Source organism: Lingula anatina, chromosome 1, assembly GCF_051362555.1.
Source record: "Lingula anatina isolate TDL-2025a chromosome 1, LinAna3.0, whole genome shotgun sequence".
NCBI classification, from domain to species: domain Eukaryota; kingdom Metazoa; phylum Brachiopoda; class Lingulata; order Lingulida; family Lingulidae; genus Lingula; species Lingula anatina.
The window spans coordinates 14,034,007-14,057,466 of NC_141767.1; the positions used below are offsets into that span (position 1 = coordinate 14,034,007).

General features: G+C 36.9%; 2 protein-coding genes across 3 annotated transcripts in view; one reads left to right on the forward strand and one right to left on the reverse strand.

The window, feature by feature from the left end:
* LOC106150936 (ATPase MORC2) overlaps positions 1–6,977 on the forward strand; it is a 31,518-nt gene extending 24,541 nt beyond the window's left edge. The window contains exons 25-29 of the mRNA XM_013523964.2: positions 3,577–3,613; positions 3,862–4,025; positions 4,441–4,573; positions 4,848–4,964; positions 5,811–6,977. Coding sequence (XP_013379418.1) covers positions 3,577–3,613; positions 3,862–4,025; positions 4,441–4,573; positions 4,848–4,964; positions 5,811–5,915 — 556 coding nt within the window. The 3' untranslated portion in view covers positions 5,916–6,977. The remainder of the gene's footprint in view (positions 1–3,576; positions 3,614–3,861; positions 4,026–4,440; positions 4,574–4,847; positions 4,965–5,810) is intronic.
* Positions 6,978–7,127: 150 nt separating this feature from the next.
* Positions 7,128–20,212, reverse strand: LOC106150937 (uncharacterized). Of its 2 annotated transcripts, none has more exons than XM_013523966.2 (7): positions 19,907–20,212; positions 17,136–17,298; positions 12,906–13,173; positions 11,174–11,320; positions 9,706–9,773; positions 8,799–8,863; positions 7,128–8,355 (listed from the first exon to the last, which is right to left on the reverse strand). In XM_013523966.2, the coding sequence occupies exons 1-7, from the start codon at positions 20,049–20,051 to the stop codon at positions 7,775–7,777; spliced, it is 1,437 nt and encodes a 478-aa protein (XP_013379420.1). In that variant the 5' UTR covers positions 20,052–20,212; the 3' UTR covers positions 7,128–7,774. The 2 variants fall into 2 exon arrangements, with proteins under 2 accessions (XP_013379420.1, XP_013379423.1); XM_013523969.2 differs by lacking the exon at positions 19,907–20,212 and adding an exon at positions 17,721–19,812.
* Positions 20,213–23,460: the final 3,248 nt, after the last annotated feature.

Genomic DNA, 23,460 nt, shown 5'->3' on the forward strand with positions numbered 1-23,460 from the left:
CTGGGAATCGTAGCAATAAAGAAAACTCGTCCATCCATGTCCAAATAATTGTGACAACTTTTGCTGAAATCTTTGAGCAAGGTTCAGTGAGCATACTTAATTACAGCTTTTAGACTATCGTTCCAGATAGAGCTGCTAAAACGGTATACGCATTAAATGATTTACCTGTACTTAATTGACCTCTGAAGATTAACAATGCCTGTGGCTGGATTTAGTCTGTCATGGTATATCTCTTACTGGTTATGATTTAAGGCCATAACCAGAAAGAAATTTTTAAAAGATTTAATATTAACTTTGTGAAGAAGTAGCCAGGTTAACCTCTGCTGTGAGAAACCTGTGGAGTCCTGAACAGGTCCCTACGATAGGCAGGCTGAGGGGGTGTGGGTGGGATCGTGAGGGGAGGGGGGTTGGAAGTTGTATAGGGGTTCCCCATTAGATAGACCTACCTGCTCTATTGGTGGTTTGCAAACAAAGTGGCCCCTCTTCAGAGGTTTTTTTTTTTTTTTTTTTTTTTTTTTTTTTTTTTTTTTTTTTTTTTTTTTTTGCATAACTAAACAACTTAAAAATAACAGTTTTTTTTTTTTTAACAAACCCAAAGAGAAAATATAAAAATATATTCCTCTTTATATTCTTTTCCTTTTTGGTATATACCAACTTACATATAATTTATATTTTTCTTTTGTTCTATGAAGGACAGCATATAATGTCACTAGAGTTTGCCCTTTTTTGCCCAGTTGAATAATCCCTGTTTAAAAAAAGAAAGAGAAAGAAAGACTTTGCTTTGAAAAAAGTACCAGCTGTTCACATCTCAATAGTCAAAATTTTGTGGAAGCATCTGGCTCAGCCTGGCTGTGATTAATCATGGTCTAAGATTAATTGAAAATACAAGTGTATATTTGTGTGTCTTTTTTTGTTTAAGTGAATCGAGTTCTTAATACTGAATAGTAATGTTTCTGTGTTGACATTCTCTGGGGTCGGAAGTATAACTTGAATTATTTTTCTTACCTGAACCTGTTCACCCAATAAATAACCATGTATAACATAATACTATTCAAAGACTTCCACGGGCTTTGGTCTGCAGTATATGTAAATGTTTTTTCTTCTTCTATTGACATCTTTCTTTTTCTTCTCCTTTCCTGGTGAACCACCAGGTTGAATAGAAATAAAGTGATCTGGTCAACCTTGCCAAAAATTAATTACCCGATATGTGTAATGAGTTAACTTTGCCTGGGGTGGTTGTCATGCTAATTGATCGATAGGTAGAACTTGAAACCAGTTTTTTCAGCATACCCCTCTCAATTTTCTTTTTTAAACAAGATAAAGTTTACACGTCTGCAATAGTGTTAACAACTGCAAAATGAAACAGTTATATTTGATATCTGATGTATGAGGATTTCATAGCCTTTGTGTCTTGGCCCCGTGTGCCCCAGGCGGGTTCCCTTTTGTCCTCTTCTCCCTGATATTGACACATCCTCATAATGTCTGCGGCAATTAAACTGCTATTTTAATTTGTGTTTTACAAGTTAGCTGCTCAGTTTTCAACCTAACACTGGTATTCATGGCCACATCCCTTGACAAGCAGATGGCATTATTTGGGCAAAAGCCTGACATAACTTTCAATATACACTACACACAGGCTTCAGTTTATTTAGGGGATGCCAGGAGGGGGCAAAACATTACACTCCTAACAAAGTAATATCAAAGCAGATTTTCTTACTGCTTACATACTCACTGGGTATAAGATTTCAGGCTCTAGGCATACTTCAACACTGGTTATTGAGAGTAATTACAAAAGAGATTTTGTCGGAGATTCATTTGAAGGTGTTAATAAACTAATTCCTCCTAAGGCCATGTAGTGCTGGGCTGCCATTGAAATGTTGTCTTTTATTGGAAAGATATTGCAAAAAAATGTACTGTTACTGGTGTGAAGGATCTGTATTTATATGATAACTTTGACTCTTTGGGTGATATGTTAAAATTGTATTGGTTGAAATTCCCCTGTAAGTTGTACATGTAGTTTGTCTCAGTCATATGAATTTTCTGACTCCAAACAGAACTTCAATATCAAGGTTACCACAATGAATCCAGTTGTGCTCGTTAAAACACATATCCGTAAATGGAGGGGAAAAAAGACCAGTGCAACAAAAAATGTGTATCACAGTGGTACTTTTAGTAGATAATCAAAATATGCCCTCAACGAAGTGTGCTTAAATGCTCAAAGTTGACAGCTCTAAAGGACACACTTTTAAAGACATTGACAAGGAAAATGTCAACCTGTGAAATGGCGCACCACTTCACTGTCCTTCAGTCTCCATAATGGTCTGGCCTACACCTCTGTGAGGCTGGTAATCTTGTAGTAGACAGAGAACGAATTACCCACGGCACACTCCTCTCATTTACTTCCCATTTGGACAAATGGGAGGCACACTTTTGGCTAGGTAGCTGTAATGGCCAGGGAGAAATGGGGAATTGATTGGGCTGGGCGGGTGTGAAGTGCCTGTGGGACTGGGGTCATTTGTGGAGGGGAGGCACCTCCTCTGCTGATTGTGAAAAACCTTTTGTTGGAAGTTAAGTGTTCTAGAGGTGTTAAGTGTGGTCTGCGTGGTGTGGCTCTGTACCGGCACTGGTCTCTGTCAGGGACTGAACAGCACTTTGTGTCGTGTGGTAGACGTTCATTCTTCCCTTACATCATGTCACAGTGTCCTGGATCTGAGTGCACATGGTGCATAGTTCAGAAGCCTTATGTAACTGATAAATACAAACGACCCAAAGACCCAGTATTGTGAACATATGGTGTTTTGTAGCCTGTTGATATCAGAAAAATGAAATTATACATAATCCCAATTTTTTTTTTTTTACACAATACCTTTAGATATTTTAAACAGAGTAATTCACCCAAGGGATATAACGGTAAATGATTGTAGAGTATAGTTTCAAGACAGACGTTTATGGTACAATGGTATCTACCTGAGCCTTGAATCTGTTCATTTCAACTGGCACCATACCTGTTTCATGTAAGATTTAATAAGTTATTGAACATAAAGATTCTGTGGACAAACCCCCTATTGTACTTTCACTCTTGGTATGTGGCACACTTCCTGGCAGTGTGGGCAGCAGATGACCAATCAGACTAGACAATAAGAACCAACCCATGTTATACCTTTAGATTGGTCACTTAACACTGGTCAATATGGGGCATTTAAGGAATTGTCCATTTAAGAAATTGCCAACTTAGTGAAAGTACACGTCTCCTTATCCCTTAATTTTGCCAGCCACGAGGGCATTCTATTAGATAGGGCATCAGTTTTCATTGACAGTTTTTGTGAGTCTTTTGTAGGTTCTTATTAGAGACTATTAAATCTTCCTTAATAATTGTGGCAGTGATTGAAGATTTCTTGAATATTGTCCTGTCATCTGTTACTTTTGGCCTTATGTCTAGAAAATATGTCTGTGACTGGTTGAGTAAACATTTAAATATTTCCTATTTTTGGTTGCTCAGTTGATAAAACTATAGAACAATGAGTTGTAAACTTTTATCAATGTGGATGTTTGAAAATGTATATTTTAATATTTTAGGTTTGATCAGAATAGCACAGACCTTAGGCTGTTGAAGGCAAGTGTTTCAAATAATGTGGTTTGTATTAACACCAGTCACATGTCTTATGAAACCTTTAGCACTTTTACTTGAAAACTATAGAATAATCTAGAAAGGAATATTTAGAGCCTTACAATATTTCTAAGTAATATAGAATAATTATCTGAATTGAATTAAAGTCTGAAATATTCCGCTTATAGTGTATAATATTTGTTCTCAGAATAAAGTCACAGTACATAACAATCTGTCTGTCAATTGTGTTCCAGGCCCCAGCCGAGTCCACAGAAAACTCTGTCCCACCTCCAACCTCAACGTCTCCAGTGGTGTCCACACAGGACAGCAACTCTGAGGCCCCCAGCTCCTCCACAACTGCTACCACCACCACCACCTCTACCCCACAGCACTATGAGGAAATAGCAGCAGGTTACAGGTGTGTGTGTGTGTGTGTGTGTGTGTGTGTTTTGGGGAGGGGTGGATGAGGGAGTTCACAGTGATTTAGGGAGTAAAATAGATATTTTTTTTGGGGGGGGGGGGTGGATGAGGGAGTTCACAGTGATTTAGGATGTGAAATAGTAAGATATCTTGTTCTGGTTACATATAAATATTTAACAAGTTAAGTTAGCATGTTTGAGTAATTTTTTAAAAAAATATTTTGCAGTTCTTGTTCAGTTAAAGTTATTCAGTCCACATTCAACTTATGAGTGTTACCTTCAAGATGTTGTTTTTTTATGGCCAAATTATCTAAAGAAGGTGACTTTCCGGACACTTGAACTATCCTCTTTAACTATCATTTAATTTCAATGAAATGACACAGTGTTATTGAGAATTTCACTTGGTTTTTGAAGGACATGCTTACGCTACTTCCTCCCTCCTAACTGGGTCATGGACAAAGAGGCGGTGTCCGGCCTGTCTCTGCAGGAACTAGCCGCCTTCCCACTAGAAGACTTCTTTGATCATTATGAGAAAGGCCTGAGAAAGGTAATGGAAAAACAGAAGAAAACAAGCAGTGGACTTGTGGCTATTGTGTGCACTAGGAAAAACACTATTTGTTACATGGTCAGAGTAAATAACAGTGTCCTGAGCTACAAGTATGACTTTCTGGTTACTTGATATCAGCTTCAATGTATCTTTGTTACTCAATTTGTTTCATAATGAATATAAAGCTGCTTTTAAGTGTTTTAAAATATTTTAATCTTAAAATATTACACATACTGTTTTATCTGTGAAAGACTTAAAATTTGTTTCTTTTTAGTTGGTGAATAATTTCCAAGCTGATGCACTCAATAAACAGCAGGAGGCGGAGAGTGCAAAATCCAAACTGTCAAATGTCAGGAAGATGATCGCCAAGCTTTTAAAATCCATTAATGAGGTATAGAACAGCTCTTTTGTTAATACTTTGAAATCCGGTGAAAAGTTTCTAAGCTTAGGTGGGCGTATGAAAAATATTGCTGGAATAAAGTGCTGATAATGAATGTGAGCAACTGTCACCTTCAGTTGTTCAAAAGAAGACCAGTTTCAAACATGTACAAAACCATTAGCTCTGTCCACTCTGTTCAGCACAATGTTACAATTTGGTCATTCATTTTAATAATGCTCATAAATTTGTTTGGGCTGGTAAATCAAGAATTTCTCAACTTTTTTCATCTGTTTGGTGCAGTTAAATCTCCTGATCTGATCTGTTCAGAGTATGGCCCAGTGCACATAGCAGAGCTAATGAAATATTCATCCACACAGATGTGAAGCTATTAAGTTTTGTTATCATAAACAATTTGCCGGAGATGACATTTGCTCCACTGCGCTCAGGAGTACATGGTGGATTTTGCTGGCATGAAGCAATTTTAATTGATTTACTGTGAGATTATATGTTGAGAAATGTGATATTCATAATTTGTTTTGGAATAAAGACCTTGTTTGTGGTAATACATATAAAGAGACCCAAGGACAAATCTTAAATGAATTATAGACATTTTTGATATTTTTTATATGGTACACCACAGATAACTTGTTAAGATATGGTAACAGATACTTTCTCTCTCCTATGAGAACAGCTGCCTTTGGTTAGCTGTGAACCTAGGGGTGAGAGAGAGTTGCCCAGGCCCTGTACATGGCTCTGGCACCAACCCCACTAGATTGACGAAATGAAGTACTAGGGAGGGGTTTCTCCATGGCTATCTGTATAGTGAACTGTTATATGTATGTGTTATTAATTTTGCAGGACTTTGATATAGACCCAGAGGCAGACACAGACCAAGTTGATGAACTTCTCTCGATATGTGTAAAGCAAGCTCTAGCTCAGCAGCAAAGTGATGGATCTGACTAAGTCTCTGTCTCACACAGTAGCAGCCAAGGAGGAACGCGTTGAAAAGAAATACTAGGATACGCTGAGAGTCACTGGAAGCTACCAGATGAAACCAGGAAAAAATGATAAGGAGCAAAGCAGTGTTGCCCCTAGTAGCAGGTGTAAAGATGCAGGAGCATAGTTTTTGGGCCCAGGAAAAAAAACCAACATTTGTCAGTCCCACCCCCTCGTGTTCACATAGGGAAATAGACTCAGGCCATGAGAGTCCCTTTGCAAAAACAAACAACAAATATGAAAAGGTGTGTGTACAGTACAGTGCTGCAGGCACATGGAAGTTGATCTGACAGGACAGTGCATCTATATACTGGATACATTAACAAGTTCTCTACTGCTGCTCGTGTGAATTGGTGCCCTGCGTGTATTGGCATCGAGACGAACGGGGCAGGCGACATAGAGAACTTACACCAGAAAACAATATTCATCCTGTTGTTGTTCTTTACGTGGGAGGATGAGGAGGAGGTCAGACTCCTTAGAGTCTTCTTCCATTTTTAAACATCATGCTGAAAATGTTGTAGAAGTTGGCTGCTTCAGTTGGTTTGCTACTTAAACAGCACCAGGTTTTTTAATTGGAAGACGAGGCTAATATTTTTTTTTCTCTCTGTAAGGCACATTTTATCCTATCATTTACACATTTTACACATCATGTAACCTGGCATAGTAGAATTAGCTTCTTGTTTTTAAAAGAAGGTCATTTTAGCTGTAGTTAAACCGTGCTCCGTATATCCTTTGAAGAGAACATGTCAACGATGTTTTTAGTCCCTCAGTGCACTTGTAGTTGTAGTTAGTCTTCACTAAGAAGTCTAGCAACCTGCACAGAGTTTTTCAGTTACGAAGGAAATTTAATTAGGGTCCAAATGTAGCGCAAGTGATGTTAAAGGTACAATTAGCTCTTGGTGTATATATAAATATATATACATATACATATATTTAGTTAAAATAATCAGGCTTAATATGCTCTAGATTCTTACTGTACGTAAATGTCTGTCTTATCATTGCCACTATTAAATGCCATTTTTATCAGAAGCTTAATGTCATCATAGTGTTGATATTTCATGAAGACTATTGTTATTTTATTTATTGGATTCGCATGGAAGTGTGCGCTTCGTTTTGATCTACCAGTTCATGACGCGTCATCCTTTCACAGTGCCCGTGTCAACACTAACGCCGGCTTAATTCTATTCAAATAATTTATTATCGTTATGTGTTGAAAATACACTGCATTCATTTTACGAACAACAACTTCATATTTTGACTGAAAAAGCACAAATGTTGCGGGGAAATTTGCCGTCTTTGGTTTTCTGACTAGATTCAATGTTACAGAGGTTTACTGAAAGCAGTTGAGAACCTTTTAAAAACAACTGTCCACGGCACATGAGTATGTAACCAGAAAGATGAGGTAATTTACATATTGATGTAGATAGGCTGAAATAGTGAAATATATGATGTAAATATACAGGATTGCAGGATGAAAAATCCACGGTGGTGCGTTAACAATTAATTATCTCGAGTTAAAAACAATGTGCAAAAGACATACAGTTAACGACTAGTCCGTTGACATAACATTTGTCGGTTGGCTTAAGCCTTGTGTCCATGCAATGTTATCAGCTTTCTACAGACCTCTTTATCTGTTTCAGTCCGCGGAAGAAAAGAAAAGTCCCTGAGACACCGCTTTGCCTTTGCGTCGGTCATGTATTGCACTTTTCAAGTGAGACAGACTTATTTTGCAGTTCACAAACACCAAGACCAACCTAGTGGCGGCGCTTTCGTCGGGAGTGTTAGGTTTTCGGCTTGAGAATTTTTTTTCAAATGGTTTTCCTCGCTCATCTTGCTAGTGAGGGCGTTCCATTTGAGCCGTTGATGCCTGCTCCGTGAGCTGGGAAGGGTTGACTCCTCACGTACGTGCATGACGGGAGCGCGGAGTGAGCGGGCGGGGGCGTGGACGCCATGCCGTACATCGCCGCCGTCGACTGAGCAAACGCGCACGCGCTACTGTATGAAGGAATAACGCCTCGCTGACTGAAAGAAATGGCCGTCGTTACCGGCTGGAGGAGATTGGGGCTGCTGGTGGGTTGGTGGAACATGCTGGAAGCTGGTAAAGACATTCCTGGCGGGAAGAACATTCTGTCGTCTGCTGGGATCCGGCACGAGGTCAAAGACTGTGGAACTGGCGTGAAACTCATTGCTGAACTTTGACTTAGAAAAGGGTTGTTGTGGGGACTAGACATACTTCTTGCTTTCGGTTGCACACTGTCCTTAAAGCCGTTGGGCTCAGACGCGGCAGTTGGGCTGGAAAATTCGCTGTCCTTTTTAGTTGTCGAATCTACTGGGGATAGTACACCACTTGGGTTGTTGTTGTTGCACTCCAACGTGTCCAGCTTGTGACGCTTTCTGTCTTGTGCGTCTGTGAAATAAGATAATTTTCCAATAAAAAAAACGTACCGTAACTTTAGTGATCGACTTAATTTGACAAATGATATATTATAAGTAAAGCAATTAATATTTAAAAAAAACTTTAATTTTAGTGAATAATAATAATGTGGAACACATCATACAACACTTTCTCAAAGTAATGCAGTTAGAAATTTAGAACATGAACAAAAGAACATCCCAAGGTTTCCAAAGATGAGTCATTTCACCAGGTAAAACACGGACGCAAGTCCTTTCCTGTTTTCGAGGTGCAATTTCAAGGTCGGAAAGGTAGGACAGCGTAATCGGGTGGGTTCCGCGGGTCTATGTTTTTATAGAACAAATGTCCGTAAATGGCATTAAGCAAAGCATGCGCACATTTATAATAATAATAATATTTATCGGAAAATGTTTCAATTTCTTTTATCTGGATCTTACCTTTATCGTTATCCGAATCTGATGAGTCTACAATAGATAGTCTCTTTAATTGGAGTTTGTTGTCTCTGAAATATAAAAAACCAGAATAAGCCATGGATACTGAGGCTGATATGCATCAAACATAAATTGGCAATTATTATGTTTAGATTTGTAATATGACCCTCTAAATAATTTCAACTAATACGGATTGAATTACTGTCAGACACCCGAGTCCGTGCCTCTTTAAACAGTGATTAATCATTTATTTCTTTATCATATGTATTGTTCCAGTGAATGTTTTTTTTAAGGTTTCGCCTGGTTGACTTTTTTTGTTTTGTTAAAAAGGAGGCTGAGAGTCTCTTTCCCACATTTGTCTACATTTTCCATTTTCACGTAATAGTTCTTTCACAGTATGATAAATAATTCAAGCTAAAACATGCAATTTTTTCGCTAAATGAATTACTAAGGATTGATGTCTATAATAAGGCTCCACTAATTTCCCATAGAAATTGACTTTGTTGTTGCCAAATTTGATTCCCGTGGTCCCTTGGAGATTTACAATATTAGAAGGAAATAACTCTCTTTTCTCTTAGTTCAACAAATTTGTTATGATAAGTCGCTTATGATATTGCTAATTTACACTAATATCAATTGGCTATTATATTAATTACATCAAAAGCATTACGGTATTGACAGATATTAGAAGAGGATTAAATTTTCATTGTTGATGTTGATAACGCATCAGTTTTGATTCGTCTGACGCGAGTCAATTACTCTATGTGAAACCAATACGCCCAGGATAGACTAAATTCGCAGTGACATTTTGAGGAAATGAATATAATTGTCTTGGTGATGACCAAAGCGAGAAAAAAATATATGGACAAAATGAACATGATCAATTTAAAAGATGACCAAATCATGAACTTACCGTCGGCCAAGCCCATTATCTCTGAAGCCCTTCGCAAATGGGTTGTTGTCAATCTTGAGCTGAGTAATCTGGAATTAACCAAGAAATGAACTAATGATGATGGCTCCCGGAAAAATGGAACGATTCTCATTACGCCACTGTCACTTTCTGCACGTTGATCTATATTTCAACGCGGAATAATTAATGTGAGAGAGTCATCCGGGGGGATCCGTTGACTAGAAAAGCTAATGCTTATGCTCGTACTTCTTTCCGTGATATCTTCAAGTCACCTCCATAAAAATGAGTTTTAACAAATATTTTAATAGTTTATATAATATGATATCTGATTTTTAAATTGTTTTCATTTTTGTGACCTTTGCTCTTAGGATACACTTGAATGTTTAAACTGACGGGTTTTTACGCAATAATTAAAGTTAAATATAAAATAAAAAAACTGCTCACAGAGCAAGGGCTTGCGAACTATTATACAACAATTTAGCGTCTATGGGTGCCAGTAAAATGCCTGTTCAACATGGTGCACGTGCACGCTGTTGTCGCAAACGTTCGTGGTCTACTGAACTTCGCACAGGCTCTTATGGTCAGGCTACTCTCTGACCACACGGGTTGCTACTAGTCTGTTACAAAACTGCTGAAAAGTCTCAACACTTTTCATACAGGCTATACTAGAGACCCTTGTGATATCAGATATTGGCCATGGTATAATTGTTTTTCTGCTCTGTAATGTGAGAACTGTGAACCATAACACGTTCACGTTTTCCTTTGCACCAGGATAAAGTATGCTTATACATCTCAGACTTGGATGAAATTAGGTAAATTGTTAGAAGCCATGGCCTTGTATAATTTTACGCAACTTGGCGAGTTAACATAGAAAATAAAAGAAAAACACAATTCTTTTAATTGTCTACGGGATTTCACATGTTAATTTCAAATTTTTAAAGTAAGTTTTAATATAGACAAAAGGCATGATCCCCCGGATGAAACTTTGTAAGTTGGAAGAAGTCATGACCTAATATCACTTCATGTAATTTGATGTGATTACACCATAAATGAAAAAATACAGAACTTTTTTAAATTGTCAATTGGCTTTGTCCATGTTAATTTCAAAACTTTGAAAATGTTCTACATAACGATATGATCAATAAATATGGTCCTTAATAGGGTGCATCCAAGACCAATAAATAATATCCAAAAATATTTTTGAAAACAAAATTTCTAAAATTGAGGCCTCTAACGTGCAACAAAAATTTGACCACAAACAAACTAAATAACAGAACAATATACTTGCAAAAAAAAAATTCGCAAGTTGAAGTAATAATGCATACTGCATGCAACATAATGGTAAGCCAGGCAATGTTAAATCGGTGCGTTACGCGTCGTCCTTAATGGCATCAGTATTATTTTCACGCCACATTGGATTAATCTTAAACAGGAGACTCTGTCAATAGCTGAATTAAAATGAGCAACTTGCCTGTTCGTTTTGATACGCTGTCACAGCTATGAAGGTGGTTTCTTCGAAAGAGTACGTGCTGAAGGAGGTCCACCTCATGGAAAAGATGTCATTGGCCTGAACCACATGTACGCGAGGTTGATACTTGTGCATGGAGTTCAGGATTATCTGAAAAAGGAAGAAAAGAAAAGGTCCATATTACGTAGATGAAGAAATAAAATGTGAGAAGAATTGTTGAATGGTTGACTTTTCTTTATTTTTTCGCAAACTTATTCGAAATGCTGTTATTTATTTAAAAAATACATTACAAATAAAACAGTTTTATTTCGGAAATTATTATTTGTAAACACCATACGAACCACATCTCAATCAAACAAGAAAAAAACATGTACTTTAGAAAAATGCAAAAATACGAGAGACGAACCAAAAAGCAAAAAAAGATTATATTGCGTGGCGTATCTTAAATCTCTAAAAATTCGATTTATTGTGAGGCGCCTGCTGAAAATGTAGCAGAAAGCTCCCAGAATACCAATATTCTCTACCAAAATGTGCAATTTTCCTGTAATGACTTGGTGAGCAAAGGTGAGAATGCATCGGCTCCATAAATGAAAAGTGGAAGGCTGGGTGTGAAAGTGGGAGCTGGGAATCCCTTAGGAAGGCATTGGACTGGTTATAGCTCGACTAAGTCTGCACTGTGCAGTGTTAATCTTATAATGGAGATTTACGGCCTTTCGTTTCTAACTCGCCAACATGAAAGTTTTATGCGCTAGTCGTAATCACCTATGTTATTACCCTGTAGTGAAATCTTCGTTGCTCCCTTGAGTGAGCAAAAACCGCGTCAGAGTCGTCATTGTTGACTTGGGTAACTTACCGGAGAGAGATTTTATTCACGGGAGAGACTGGTAAAGAGCAATTACCACAATTTGACACATTGGCGCCATTTCATTTCTAAAGTTTCGGAATAGTAACACGCATTGTGGAGAATTTCAGCTAATTTGGGAGAGATAAGTGAGCAATTTGTATCGATTCAAATGCAATTTACTCAATGAGAAAACAACTGGATTTGTGGACATCTTTGGTGCCTTGTAATATTTTCCATCTTGAATTTTAATAAAATGATCTGTACTTTTGAACCACGTGTAGTAGAATAGGCTTATTTTCTGTGTATATATCGCACAACCCTCTGTAGCCAATTAACAAATTTCTTGTATTTGGTCTATAAATTTTGCATTCTTAAACACATTACATTTATTGAGAACTTACAACCGAAAAAATAGAAAGACATTTTTTTTCATATTCATTCTAAATTACCGCCTAGTGTGTGAAAATAATAACTTTGTTCATTGTGCTCAAAGTGAACGTATTAAAGGTTTTGAATTTGATTTGAACTCATATTTTCTGTTTCTTTTTTTTCCTAGATCATTTTATTTATTTATTTATTATTTATTTATTATTTGTTTATTTATTTATATTGTCGTTGCAATTGTTATCATTCTTCTCTATAACAACTGAGAAAATCCTCACCACTCTCATCTTTGCGCACAAGAAAGTCTTGAACTAGCATATTGTCTGAAAGTTATTAAAACTAGCAAACAATTCATTGTGGAAATTACAAGATGGTTTCATTTTTTTTAACAATCATTTTTTTTAACAGCGAGGAAGTTTAAAGAGGCTAGTTCTAGTGACGAGAGGGTGTAGATTCTGTGGGGAGGGGGTAATATCTCCAATGTTAAATGCTTATCATGATACCTACATGGCCGTTTTGGTCCATATTGTTATTCGTCAGCTTGAGTTTGTGGAAAGAGACCGACTGCTTCATCCAGTGCGCTCCGGAAGATGGGGAATCCGGGTGAATATACAACCTCCCCGGCATATGAGGCTCGGCCTTCCCCGTGACCACCCACTCGGAGTTGTGGTACTTGTAGCGGCAGTCGTCCACGGGGATGATATCCACTAGGAGGATGTACTTAGCATGGGGGTCGAGGCCGGATAAACTGGCTTTGAAAGTCGGGAACATGCGCCTAGAAAAGATAAAATTGATATCAGTGAGGAAATCATATTCATATTGATACCAAAAAAAAAAAAAAAAAAAAAAAAAAAAACCTAGAAAAAAAATGAAAAATAAAGAAGAAACTTTTATTTGTTGCAGAGAATAATTCAGGATCCTGTTGATTAACTGATCATTCATTTATTATGGTTTCTTCATAAATTTGCTAATTGGTTAATTTGTTTACTTCAAATGGGAATTTTTAATTACAACAGTAAAACACAAGGGATGAAGGCCAGGTTTATTTTAACATGTCAAAATTAATAAAATTATATCATAAATGCACACGGTCTTAATACATACATTTTCATCAGTTTGCAAATTAAATTTTCATCATTATTTACTTATTATTTATTCGTTAACTTTTTATCATTTATTTATTCATTTTTTGCCATCTTATCTATCTTTGAGTTTAATACAGTTTTTGTCTTTTTTCTCGACCTTTTTTTGGCATGGCAAACAAAGCTTGGCATATAAATATAAATATAAAGTATGGTTTGAAATTTTTTTTTTTTATTTCTGATAAATTTGATACTTTGATAATTTCACATCAAAGTACAACTGGTTTGCCGTAACAGGCAAGTAGTTTAGAAGCGTGCGCTGTGCCAGCCAAACTCTCTCCAATGTAATTCAATGCCGTTTGGAATCGCACTCAAAAGTACTTAATGCCCGCTCTAACAGTATAAATATTAGTGAAACGGGATTATTCCTTTTATGCAGCCACAATTATGATGATTTAATATGCGATTCAACGACATTACCTTTTAATCCGCTCTAAATCCTAGGCCTCGAAGCAAAGGCTATGAATTAATGAGCGAAATAATATACAGTAAGGGGACAAGAATGCGATCGAGGTATTTAAGTTCACAGCTATTATTATGAGGAAATGTGTGTAAATTTTCGTTGCAACAAATATAGGATTAATAAGGTCTTAATTTGGCCAAGTGACCGTTTCATATACGTCTCGTTAATAAAAATAATAATAATCCCAGTGCAGATTAGTAGAATTTCTTTGCCATAGATTTTTAATGTCACAGAGAGCACCAGTTTGTGTGAACGGCCGAACATCTGCACAAGATTAGGATTGAGGTATTAATTCAACCCTATCGATACGTACATACTGATATGTAAGGTAAACGCTTTGTTTATTTTTGCAGGTAAAGGAAATAAAGAATTGTATTTAATAACCCAAATGCCACTAAGAACTCTTCTCTGTTGAAGTAATTACCATTCTTGCTTTAGTTCTTTAGTTCCCTATAATCAATCTTAATAAGATTAGAAATTTATCCCAGATTACAAGATATTTATCAAACGACTGAAGCAACAGAAACTCACCCAATGACCCCCAAATACATTTCACTCGAACCGACATCCTAATTACTCAAATTATTATTATATTATATTATTATTATATTATTCATACTTTCGAGTATTTGAAAAAATATTGCTCTGTTGAAGCCAAGTATACATGATCGTCCTAGTTCAAATTAAACGAAATTATGCATATTGGTTTTTGGCGTAACAAGTATGATATTTAAAAATCATAATGAATTGCAAGTAGGCCCTAGAAGTATACGAACTTTAAAATTCTCTACCCACTTTATTCGAACTTCACTGAGACCAGGACCCTAACAATAATCATCACGCACTTGACATGGATATGTTTATCTATGATGCGAGTATGTGCAAGGCCTTGTCAACAACCTTTGTGGCAGCCGTATCTAAACAGAGCTTGTTACGGAGAGTTAGGCAGATCACTCGCTCACTGAACTAACGTAAAAACTTGCAAAAAGGAAAAGAGTCGATCGCCGAAAAAATCGCACAGGTGAAACTAGAGAATAGAGCGGCACGTTTTAGTTCGAAGGCCACGGCGGAGCCGTGGGGGCGAGGGACAAAAATCGACCAAATGGGTCACTAGAATATCACCCGAAGCCTAAAGCCAATACAAACAACTACCATTGATTCTAAATTGGTGATATTTTTACCTCAAAGATTCGATTTGAATTAAAGAAGAGCCGCCTATACATTTACGTTTTATTTACAAAACTAAGTTTAATTTTGGTATACATTTTTTTTCAACTATTTTCCCCTCATAACCACAGACAACATGAAGTTACGCTCTTTCCTTATTTTTGAAACTTGTTTAACCTTAGACAACTAACCTATGACTATGACTTTTGGTCTGCAGTCTTGATTAATGATTTCTTAGATTCACGCGTCACGGTCAAAAGTTAAAACACCATTACTAAGCAAGTTCAGTTCAACGTTTAGTGAACAAAGACTGTGATAACCCTCGTGACCTAAGGCGATAGTGCGTGATCATGCGAATCAATGTCCAAGCATTAGCGTCTTGCAGGCAAAATTTGTTCTTTTTTATATCAAGATTCTAGCTACGTTTCAATTGGAAATTTTCAATGACTTAAACGACAATATGTAATCAAAGTTATTGAAAAAATTCAATTGATAACTTGAATAACATCATGTTAAATTTGCTAATGCAAAGACATCTTGTTGTACATACGCTGATCTGTTGTAAGAAAGACTCAGCCAGTGTCATTTTGCACATTTCCTTCCCTCATTTTTTTTAGTTTGTGGGTTTTTTAGTTCTCGTGACATTTTACACATGATTATGAATCTCAGGCTGTTTATCTAAACACGTCGTATCTACAGCCACTATAATTTCTACCAGATAACCAGGCGTGTGAGAGTTAGTGGGGGGAGGTTAGATCTACAGTGCGTGAAATTCCCACCGGTCAATAGGTTAAAAAGGGCATCGACCGTATCGACTGTGCGTGAGGAGTATGATTTTTTCCAACAAAACAATGACCACATGCCAAGTGGTCAACGATTAAAAAATTCCAGGTGTATACTGATGGAGCTGTATGTCATTGAAGAAATGTTTTGTTTTTTCCTACAACAACACATTGTATTTTCTGTGTGGTCTCTTGTAATTGAGTGCAAATCTATCAGCATTGATCGGATGAAAATCAATCAGCGGTCTAAAGAATGTTGGGTTTGGCTTCTTAGATCGTCACAAATATTATTATGCTTTCTTTTTTGTTTTATTTCATTTCTTAATTAATTATAGGCGATACCTTGGTTTAATCACAGTTTTGCAAATATTAGATTTTCTTTATTTTAAAACACCATTCACCTTGGGTTGGCAAAATATCAATTCAGTCTTTTAAGTGCTAATGCACTTTTAAAATACCCCCTTCCTCGTGAAATAATCAAAACGCTTTTGTTTGGAATTTTGAAAATATAAGTGCCACCCACTTTTTAATATATTTCAATCTAATAAATCCAATCACTTTGACATGCTTGTTTTGTTTTCGATCAAGCAAACCAAACCATTACATTGACTATGTTCCATTCTCTCTTTCATAAAAAAACCGTAAAGCTAGTATAGAATGAATTCCAGAGCATCCGACTGAAATATCACCTTTTACACTTTACCGACTATATTACGAATCTGGACATTGTGCCGTAGTGCGTGGGCACTGGCCACTATGTATGATGGCGTAACACCACGAATAACGCCGTGAACAAATACCTCGTCACCGCATGGTGTAACGTGTCGTAAGAGGCCCCAGATAAGACCTTAAATTAGGACTACTTATGAAACGATTGCTCCAAGTGTTACGTGCTGTAACGGTTCCCCTTTTTTTGCTGTGACCTATACAGTTGTGCTGTGACCCACATACCGAAGAAGGATTCATTGTACACACCGTGACAGGCTCTACTTACGAAATATATATGTCTTGTATTTTTTTAAAAAATAGGCGTGTTAACGATAAGAACAATGTTTTTTTACTAAATAGTAGATTACGGATGCAAGTTAAAGAGCCTTGTGATATTTTCATATTTATGCTGTTTATATCCGGGTGAAAATGACACAAATGTATGAACTTATGACAATTTTTCGTGTAACCTCACCTCCCGGTTTTGGTGATGATCATCTCTGTCCCCAAGCTGTTGAATTTCTCCCAGAGGTCCCTGTTCTCCAGGCTAATCTTGATGTTCTTGTCATTGGTAGCACCTTCTCTCCCGGGGAGCATTCTGCCCTGAGAGGGAAAAGCACCGAATCCTTGAGGCGGCCCTAGAAGTAAAACAAAAAACTATCATACTGACAATTCTCTCAGCATCTTCACTGCACGTATGAATACTTTCCTTACCTTAGAAATTTAAGAAAATTGAATTTATTTCCAATTTTGTTCAACCTTGCCACGTCTAGTTAACATAAATTAACATCGTCTCTGTTTTGTCTTCTTTTGATAAATAAATGAAAAAATAGAATTCTCTAGATCAAAGATGATTGGCAATATGAAGTCACCTCGGCAGACTTTTCAAAACAAAATAGTCAAAATTATGAAAAAACTCACGGATTCTTGCTCCAATCTCTAGCATATTTCATACGCCATATAAATTGATCTGAATTTGCTATTGATCACAGATATTAGCCGTCCCAAACTTAATAGTGCCCATACTGTAATTCTCAGGTGCATATCCAAATACCTATACCTGTATTTTTGATAGTAGTCCTACTGTTGATCATGCAGTATTCCTCAATCTGTATGAGACCTTTTTTCAACTGTGCACTACTGCACAGATCATGCTGCAAATTTGTCAGCGAGCACGACGACCGTCAAGTATCAAGTCGGCATATTATTACCAACTTGAGACGATCACACCTTTCTTTCAGACCGCCATTGTTGGAGATACGATGAAAGCTCGAGTATAGCACTAATGGACGCTTCTTTGTTGTCGCCTCCTGACAGGGAAAGGTGGTTATCTCACGTTGAATTAATTGGCGGTGCCAAAAGTTTATATGATACATCGTGATATTTTGACACCCGCGCACAGGGCGGGTTGACGCGTTCTGGCATTACTGTTATTATTATTGTCGTTTTCGGTTGTTTGATTTGGTGTTGTTTTAGCATTAGTGTCACCTTTATAAGTGGTTTTCAGAACTTTTTTTTATTTTTTTTGTTCGGGTAGTATTTGTTACTGTTTTACTGTTAATGTCAAATAATAATTACTGTCAATGTCACGTTTAAAAATAAAGGATAGTTCAATTACCTACCAATTTTATCTCAATTAAATAAGACTAATATGTGAAAAAAAATTACACAGATGTTGAATTTATTGAAATCTGATGCTAGTAAAAAAGTGCACCCGAAAAAAATCCATGAGAGGGGGAGGTGGAATTTACAGACCAAACTTGATAAAAGCATTACACGCTATGCCAGAGACATGCGAGGTGTTCTATGCGCCGTTTTTTATTACCTTTGTGCTTGGATCAAACAATCGAATTTAGTTCTAAAAACAGGTCGTGGAGAACACTGATATTATTCATCAGCATAAAAAACATGTTGTCAATACTCTCGCCCTCATTTGCCATCGGTATGCAGGTGTGGGGAATTTTCAATACCCATCAAAGAACAAACCTCCCGAACTTTCATATAGACATAACATCATCATGAAATTTGAGGAGACCCGTTGGATGATTAAGTGTGAGAAAATAATTAAGGACCAGGCACCATTTTATGGCCCTAACTCACAACACCCCAAAAGAAACCCGAATCCTTATTTGTCGTTGACGATGACCACTTCATGTATCACTTAAGAATTTCTGTAGCGAAGGAAACTAGGCAGGCGCCACAAACTGACAACAGGCCACAATACGTGCACCCCATGTGACAGCGAGGCTTTTATCTGCGGCTAAAAGGGAGAATATGGTGACAAAAGTGTTGACAGTTGGGATGAAATGCTTCAGTGGCCTTGATGATTTTTTTTTACTCAACTTCGACTAAGCTTGTTGTTTCGTGCTATTTTTTATTTTTATTTAGTAGCACGGCCTAAATGGAATTTTTCTTCCGGCTAGATTTTAGAAAATCAAACAAAGAAAACTTATTTCTGTGTATTTCAAACAGAAAAAAGCTCTTTAAAAGTATCCTATCAATATATCTTCATTGTATAAACCTAAGTTTGAACAAATTCTTTAATAATATTTAATATGCTTAAATACAACAATTGACAGAGTTTTTTTATTATTATTTAGACCGGGCATTCTTGATGAAATGGGAGCATTCTTCATTAGAAAAACAAACAATACGCACTTCTGTTAAACGATCTCATTTTATCATACGCGTGGATAATTGCAACACAAGCGTCGATTTAGGTTGCGATGAAAAATGAGTATTAAGAAGGAAAATATATCTCCAACATCGGCTTATCAAGTGGGAGCCAGCCGATTTTCTACTTCGATACGCAGAAATTGCAACTTGAATTGCTGCAAACTGTCGGTAGGTTTTCATTTATTTAACCAAACTTGGTATCATTTTACCATTAATTTTGAATTGCACTGCTTAACCATTGAATACTTTGCCTACCATGTTGCCACAGATTTTGTTTAGGTATCAAAACATTTAAACTCAATTAAGTCATTTGATGCCGCAAACTGTAAACAATGAAGCGGTACTTTTTCGATGTAAGTTGATTCAAAATATTAACGTTCTCGTTTCAAACAAATTAAGAAAACTGTTTACTATTAATTTTGAATTAAAAAACATGCAGCATTTGGTTACCAATATTTCCGTGATAACATACATGTAAAATGATGCGTTTCCGTATAATAAAATAACACGTGCTGGAAAAAAACATGATGGCACAATCTAATACATTTTCGCCATCAAAAGAGACCCTACCTGAAAGCGAGAGCGGGTCATGGTGGTGTGGATGCGGCACAGGAAAGCTGAAGTGATACGGCTGAGGAGCAGGCATCATCGCTGGATGCGTGAGAGGAAAACTTCCGTGGTGAGTACGTGGTCCAAACAAATCGTCGTTATACATCCCGGCTAAACAGTCTAAGTCCTTCTTTAGATTAACTCTTAGTATTCGATCTTAACACCTTGGAAGCTCGGAGGCAAATGAAACCCCATGCTTTGCGGCCAGCCTCTAAAAATCTCCAGTCTTCAATATTTTACTATGCTTACACTCAGTCAATGAATCACCAGCGGCAATCCCCGTGTCACCGAATCGAAAACGAGGCTATCTCAATCAAAGATCAATTACCGTGAAACACGTCACTTTGATGAATGCCGCGTATGACAGGCGTGGCAGCGCTTGGCACCAAACATGAGACAAACCACGTGGCCGAGGCATTTCGGACAAAACAGGACAGCAAGGATGTCACCTAACAAACTTCAACGGCAGATGGAGAAATCAACAAATTGACGCATTCATAATACAAATGTGATAATTCTATCCACTTAGTGGAATAAAAGCAATTGGAGGCTGTTTGAAGAGGAATATTTTGCATTGTGCTATAAGCTCCATGTTTTTGCAAGTTTGTTTCTTTTCTTCGATTCCATTAAAAGATATGGGAAAGGCGAAATAAGGAAAAACAACCGATTCAGAATTCTCACTCTGCCATTTGATAACATCCGAAAGAAATTTGTCACCGGGGTTATATGTCAGTGCAATTTGTTGCCACCTTTCTGACCAAATTCCTCCCCAAAGCACGCACTAGCTAGATCACCCTTCGGATCTGTTGTTGATCAAACAGATAAAGACGAGGTGGGTTGGTTTTATTGGTCCCCCACACTAAAGGAACAGCCGTGAGCGGTCCATTGCTCGAGCAGAAAATACCTCTTATTCAATCTATGAATTGAAAATCAAACAACATAACGGGGCATCATTGGTTCGACAATAGAGAGGCATTCAGATTGAATTCGCGGGCAGATTATCTTCAGGGGCCGATTCCTTGCAGGTTTCTTTGCGGGGTCTTTCTCCGCCCTTTGAGCGAGCTTTCTGGGCCCTATGTGTTGCTTTTATGTTTGGTCATCCGCGATGTTTGGTTGACAGGACACAATGTAAAATGAACTGCGGAGATCAAATACTTATCGATACGCGGAGTACCTGTTTGCTTTTCGACCCGTAAACACCGTAGCTGTTGTTGCCCGCCCTGTGTTTTATTTTGATTATTATTATTATGATTTTCATTTATAATTATAAATTCTGTAGTCTTCTTATAATAATATATATAATTAGTAAGTTCTTCAGTTGCATTCAGCATTCAGCATCGTATCTTTTTTTTTTTTTTTTTGAAAATGAGGTTGGAAATATAAAAGAAGTAGGTCGTTCATTCATTGAAAATATTTATCTATTAGCTTTTTGATTTACATTCACTTTTCATTTACTTGGAAACATATGCAACAGTTTTTTTCCAAATATTGTAATTGAAAAAAAATTATAAGAGCTAAATACCCAATTTAGATTTATAGGGGATCTAGACAGCAGCAAGACAAAAGTTGGAAGTCTTGCTTAGGTATAATATGAGGATTTCCTATTAAGACCACTTGGATCAGATGCTGTGCAGATTCGTTGCATGGCCGGGTAACATTTGTCGCCCTTTTGATCCGGTAATGGACGGGTACTGCTTTAGCTACTTGTGTATTTGTTATTTCGATTTCCTCCGACTATTTTCTCCGAGTATCCAGTCATATACATAGCACCTCATTAATAACCATTTAACACTTTTCATATTTCTAAAATATTTTCTATCGAATTTAGAGACCAGCTGAGGAGACATAGTCTTATTCTCTTAAGAATAAATGATCAAGTTACTTGCCACCGATGTTAAATTCTGATTGGAGGGAAACGATGATTGACGTGTAAAGCCCGCGGGGACAGCAAGGCAGTCGATTTTGTGGTAATGCTTTCTTCCAAGTTGTCACTATTTTCACGAGAAGTAATCGGATTAGGAAAATTTGGGCGAAAATTTTGCTGGTATTGTGCGGGAAGCGCCAGCGGTCCTGGAGAAGCGGGCAACATGCATGGGGCAGAGCAATGCACCGTCGCAATCTTTTGTTTCTCCGGACGCTTTTTGTTGAAGTTGTGTTTATAAACGGGCGCGATATAAAACACCGTTATTAGATTATTACCTGTGATTACGCCATGATCGCGCGATATCTATGAAACTACATAATAATAAACTGCCATCAGAGGAGAAAGGCTAATTTAACCGATTTTTTGAAAAGAAAAGCCCTTCCAGTCATTTCTTTAATGTGACATGCTTATGAAAAGTTACAACACCATGCATGGCGTTATGAAACTTATGACAATTCCTGACATAATTTTACATTTTTCTTACACCCCGTTTAAGCAATTCTTAACGAATGTCTCACTTGACAACGTAACTGTGTATCACGGAATACAAAGGCAGGTCTAAAATAAATGCCAGAACTGAAATATTATTATGCGCCACCAAAGAATCCAGTAAACGTTTCAATATTGAAAAAAATCAAGAATGTCGTTTATAGAGTGTGAATCGGAGGCAGAATCGATAATGAAAATAAGAAAATGAACGTGAGAGATAAATGTAATATTTGAAGAACGAATGAATACCACGAATGTCCTAGTAAAAGGATAGTAACGATGTGTTGTGATGAGACTACGAAAAGGGATAATAAATTAATTGAAGGGCAATCGCGATGTGATGCAAGGGTAGTTACTGAAATATATTACATATTATATATTTTTATCGAAAACTTTTTTGTCCGAGATATTAAGGAATTGTAATATTTTCTTAAATAGAGGATGGGAATTGGTGATGCAGTTTTGTTAATCAAACAGATGTCTATTCTTATCTTCTTTCATCCATTGATTCATCAATCATTTTTTGTATGAAAAATATAACACTTTTCTAACCTTTATTAACTTTATCTACAGGTACACGTTCGTTTCCCCGATGTGCCGTAATAGACTGCAACGACAAATTGAAATTATATATTTCAAATATTCATGTATATCTGCCCAATTAAACAAGACCTATTTGGTCTTGTTGCTGCTCAAAGTGAAAAAGGAGGCAGTAAACACGGGAACATTGGTGTCAGATGTGCCACGCCTGCCAAGAATGAAAAACAACTACTGCAGTTTGATAAGAAGGACGATTAGATTATTGGCATTTTTTTTCAATTCAAAGGATTAAATTAAAATTATGCCTTATGACGTGCGAGAAAATGCCGTTATTGAAGAATCATTTTATTTCATTTTTATTTTATCATTCACGCAGAGATAAAATGCCAAAATAAGTGCTGTGAGAGAAAAAAATCTAACATTTAAGAACTTCTAATAAAGTTTAAAAAAATGTAGTTATCGTTCCCTCCCTAGAGAGCTTTTTTATTTCAAACCTTTTCAAATTTATTGCAGTAGAGGAGCGAACCATCTTTCTCTCTGTCACAGTAGGCTATTCTTTTCC

Bases quoted from the DNA above. Each gene is read 5' to 3' on its own strand.
- LOC106150937 (XM_013523966.2), bottom strand. From the start codon at position 20,051: ATGTATAACGACGATTTGTTTGGACCACGTACTCACCACGGAAGTTTT. The intron at 11,321-12,905 runs GTAGGTATCATG...TTCCTTTTTCAG, and splicing joins ATATGGACCAAAACGGCCAT to ATAATCCTGAACTCCATGCA. The intron at 8,864-9,705 runs GTAAGTTCATGA...TTTATATTTCAG, and splicing joins GATAATGGGCTTGGCCGACG to AGACAACAAACTCCAATTAA.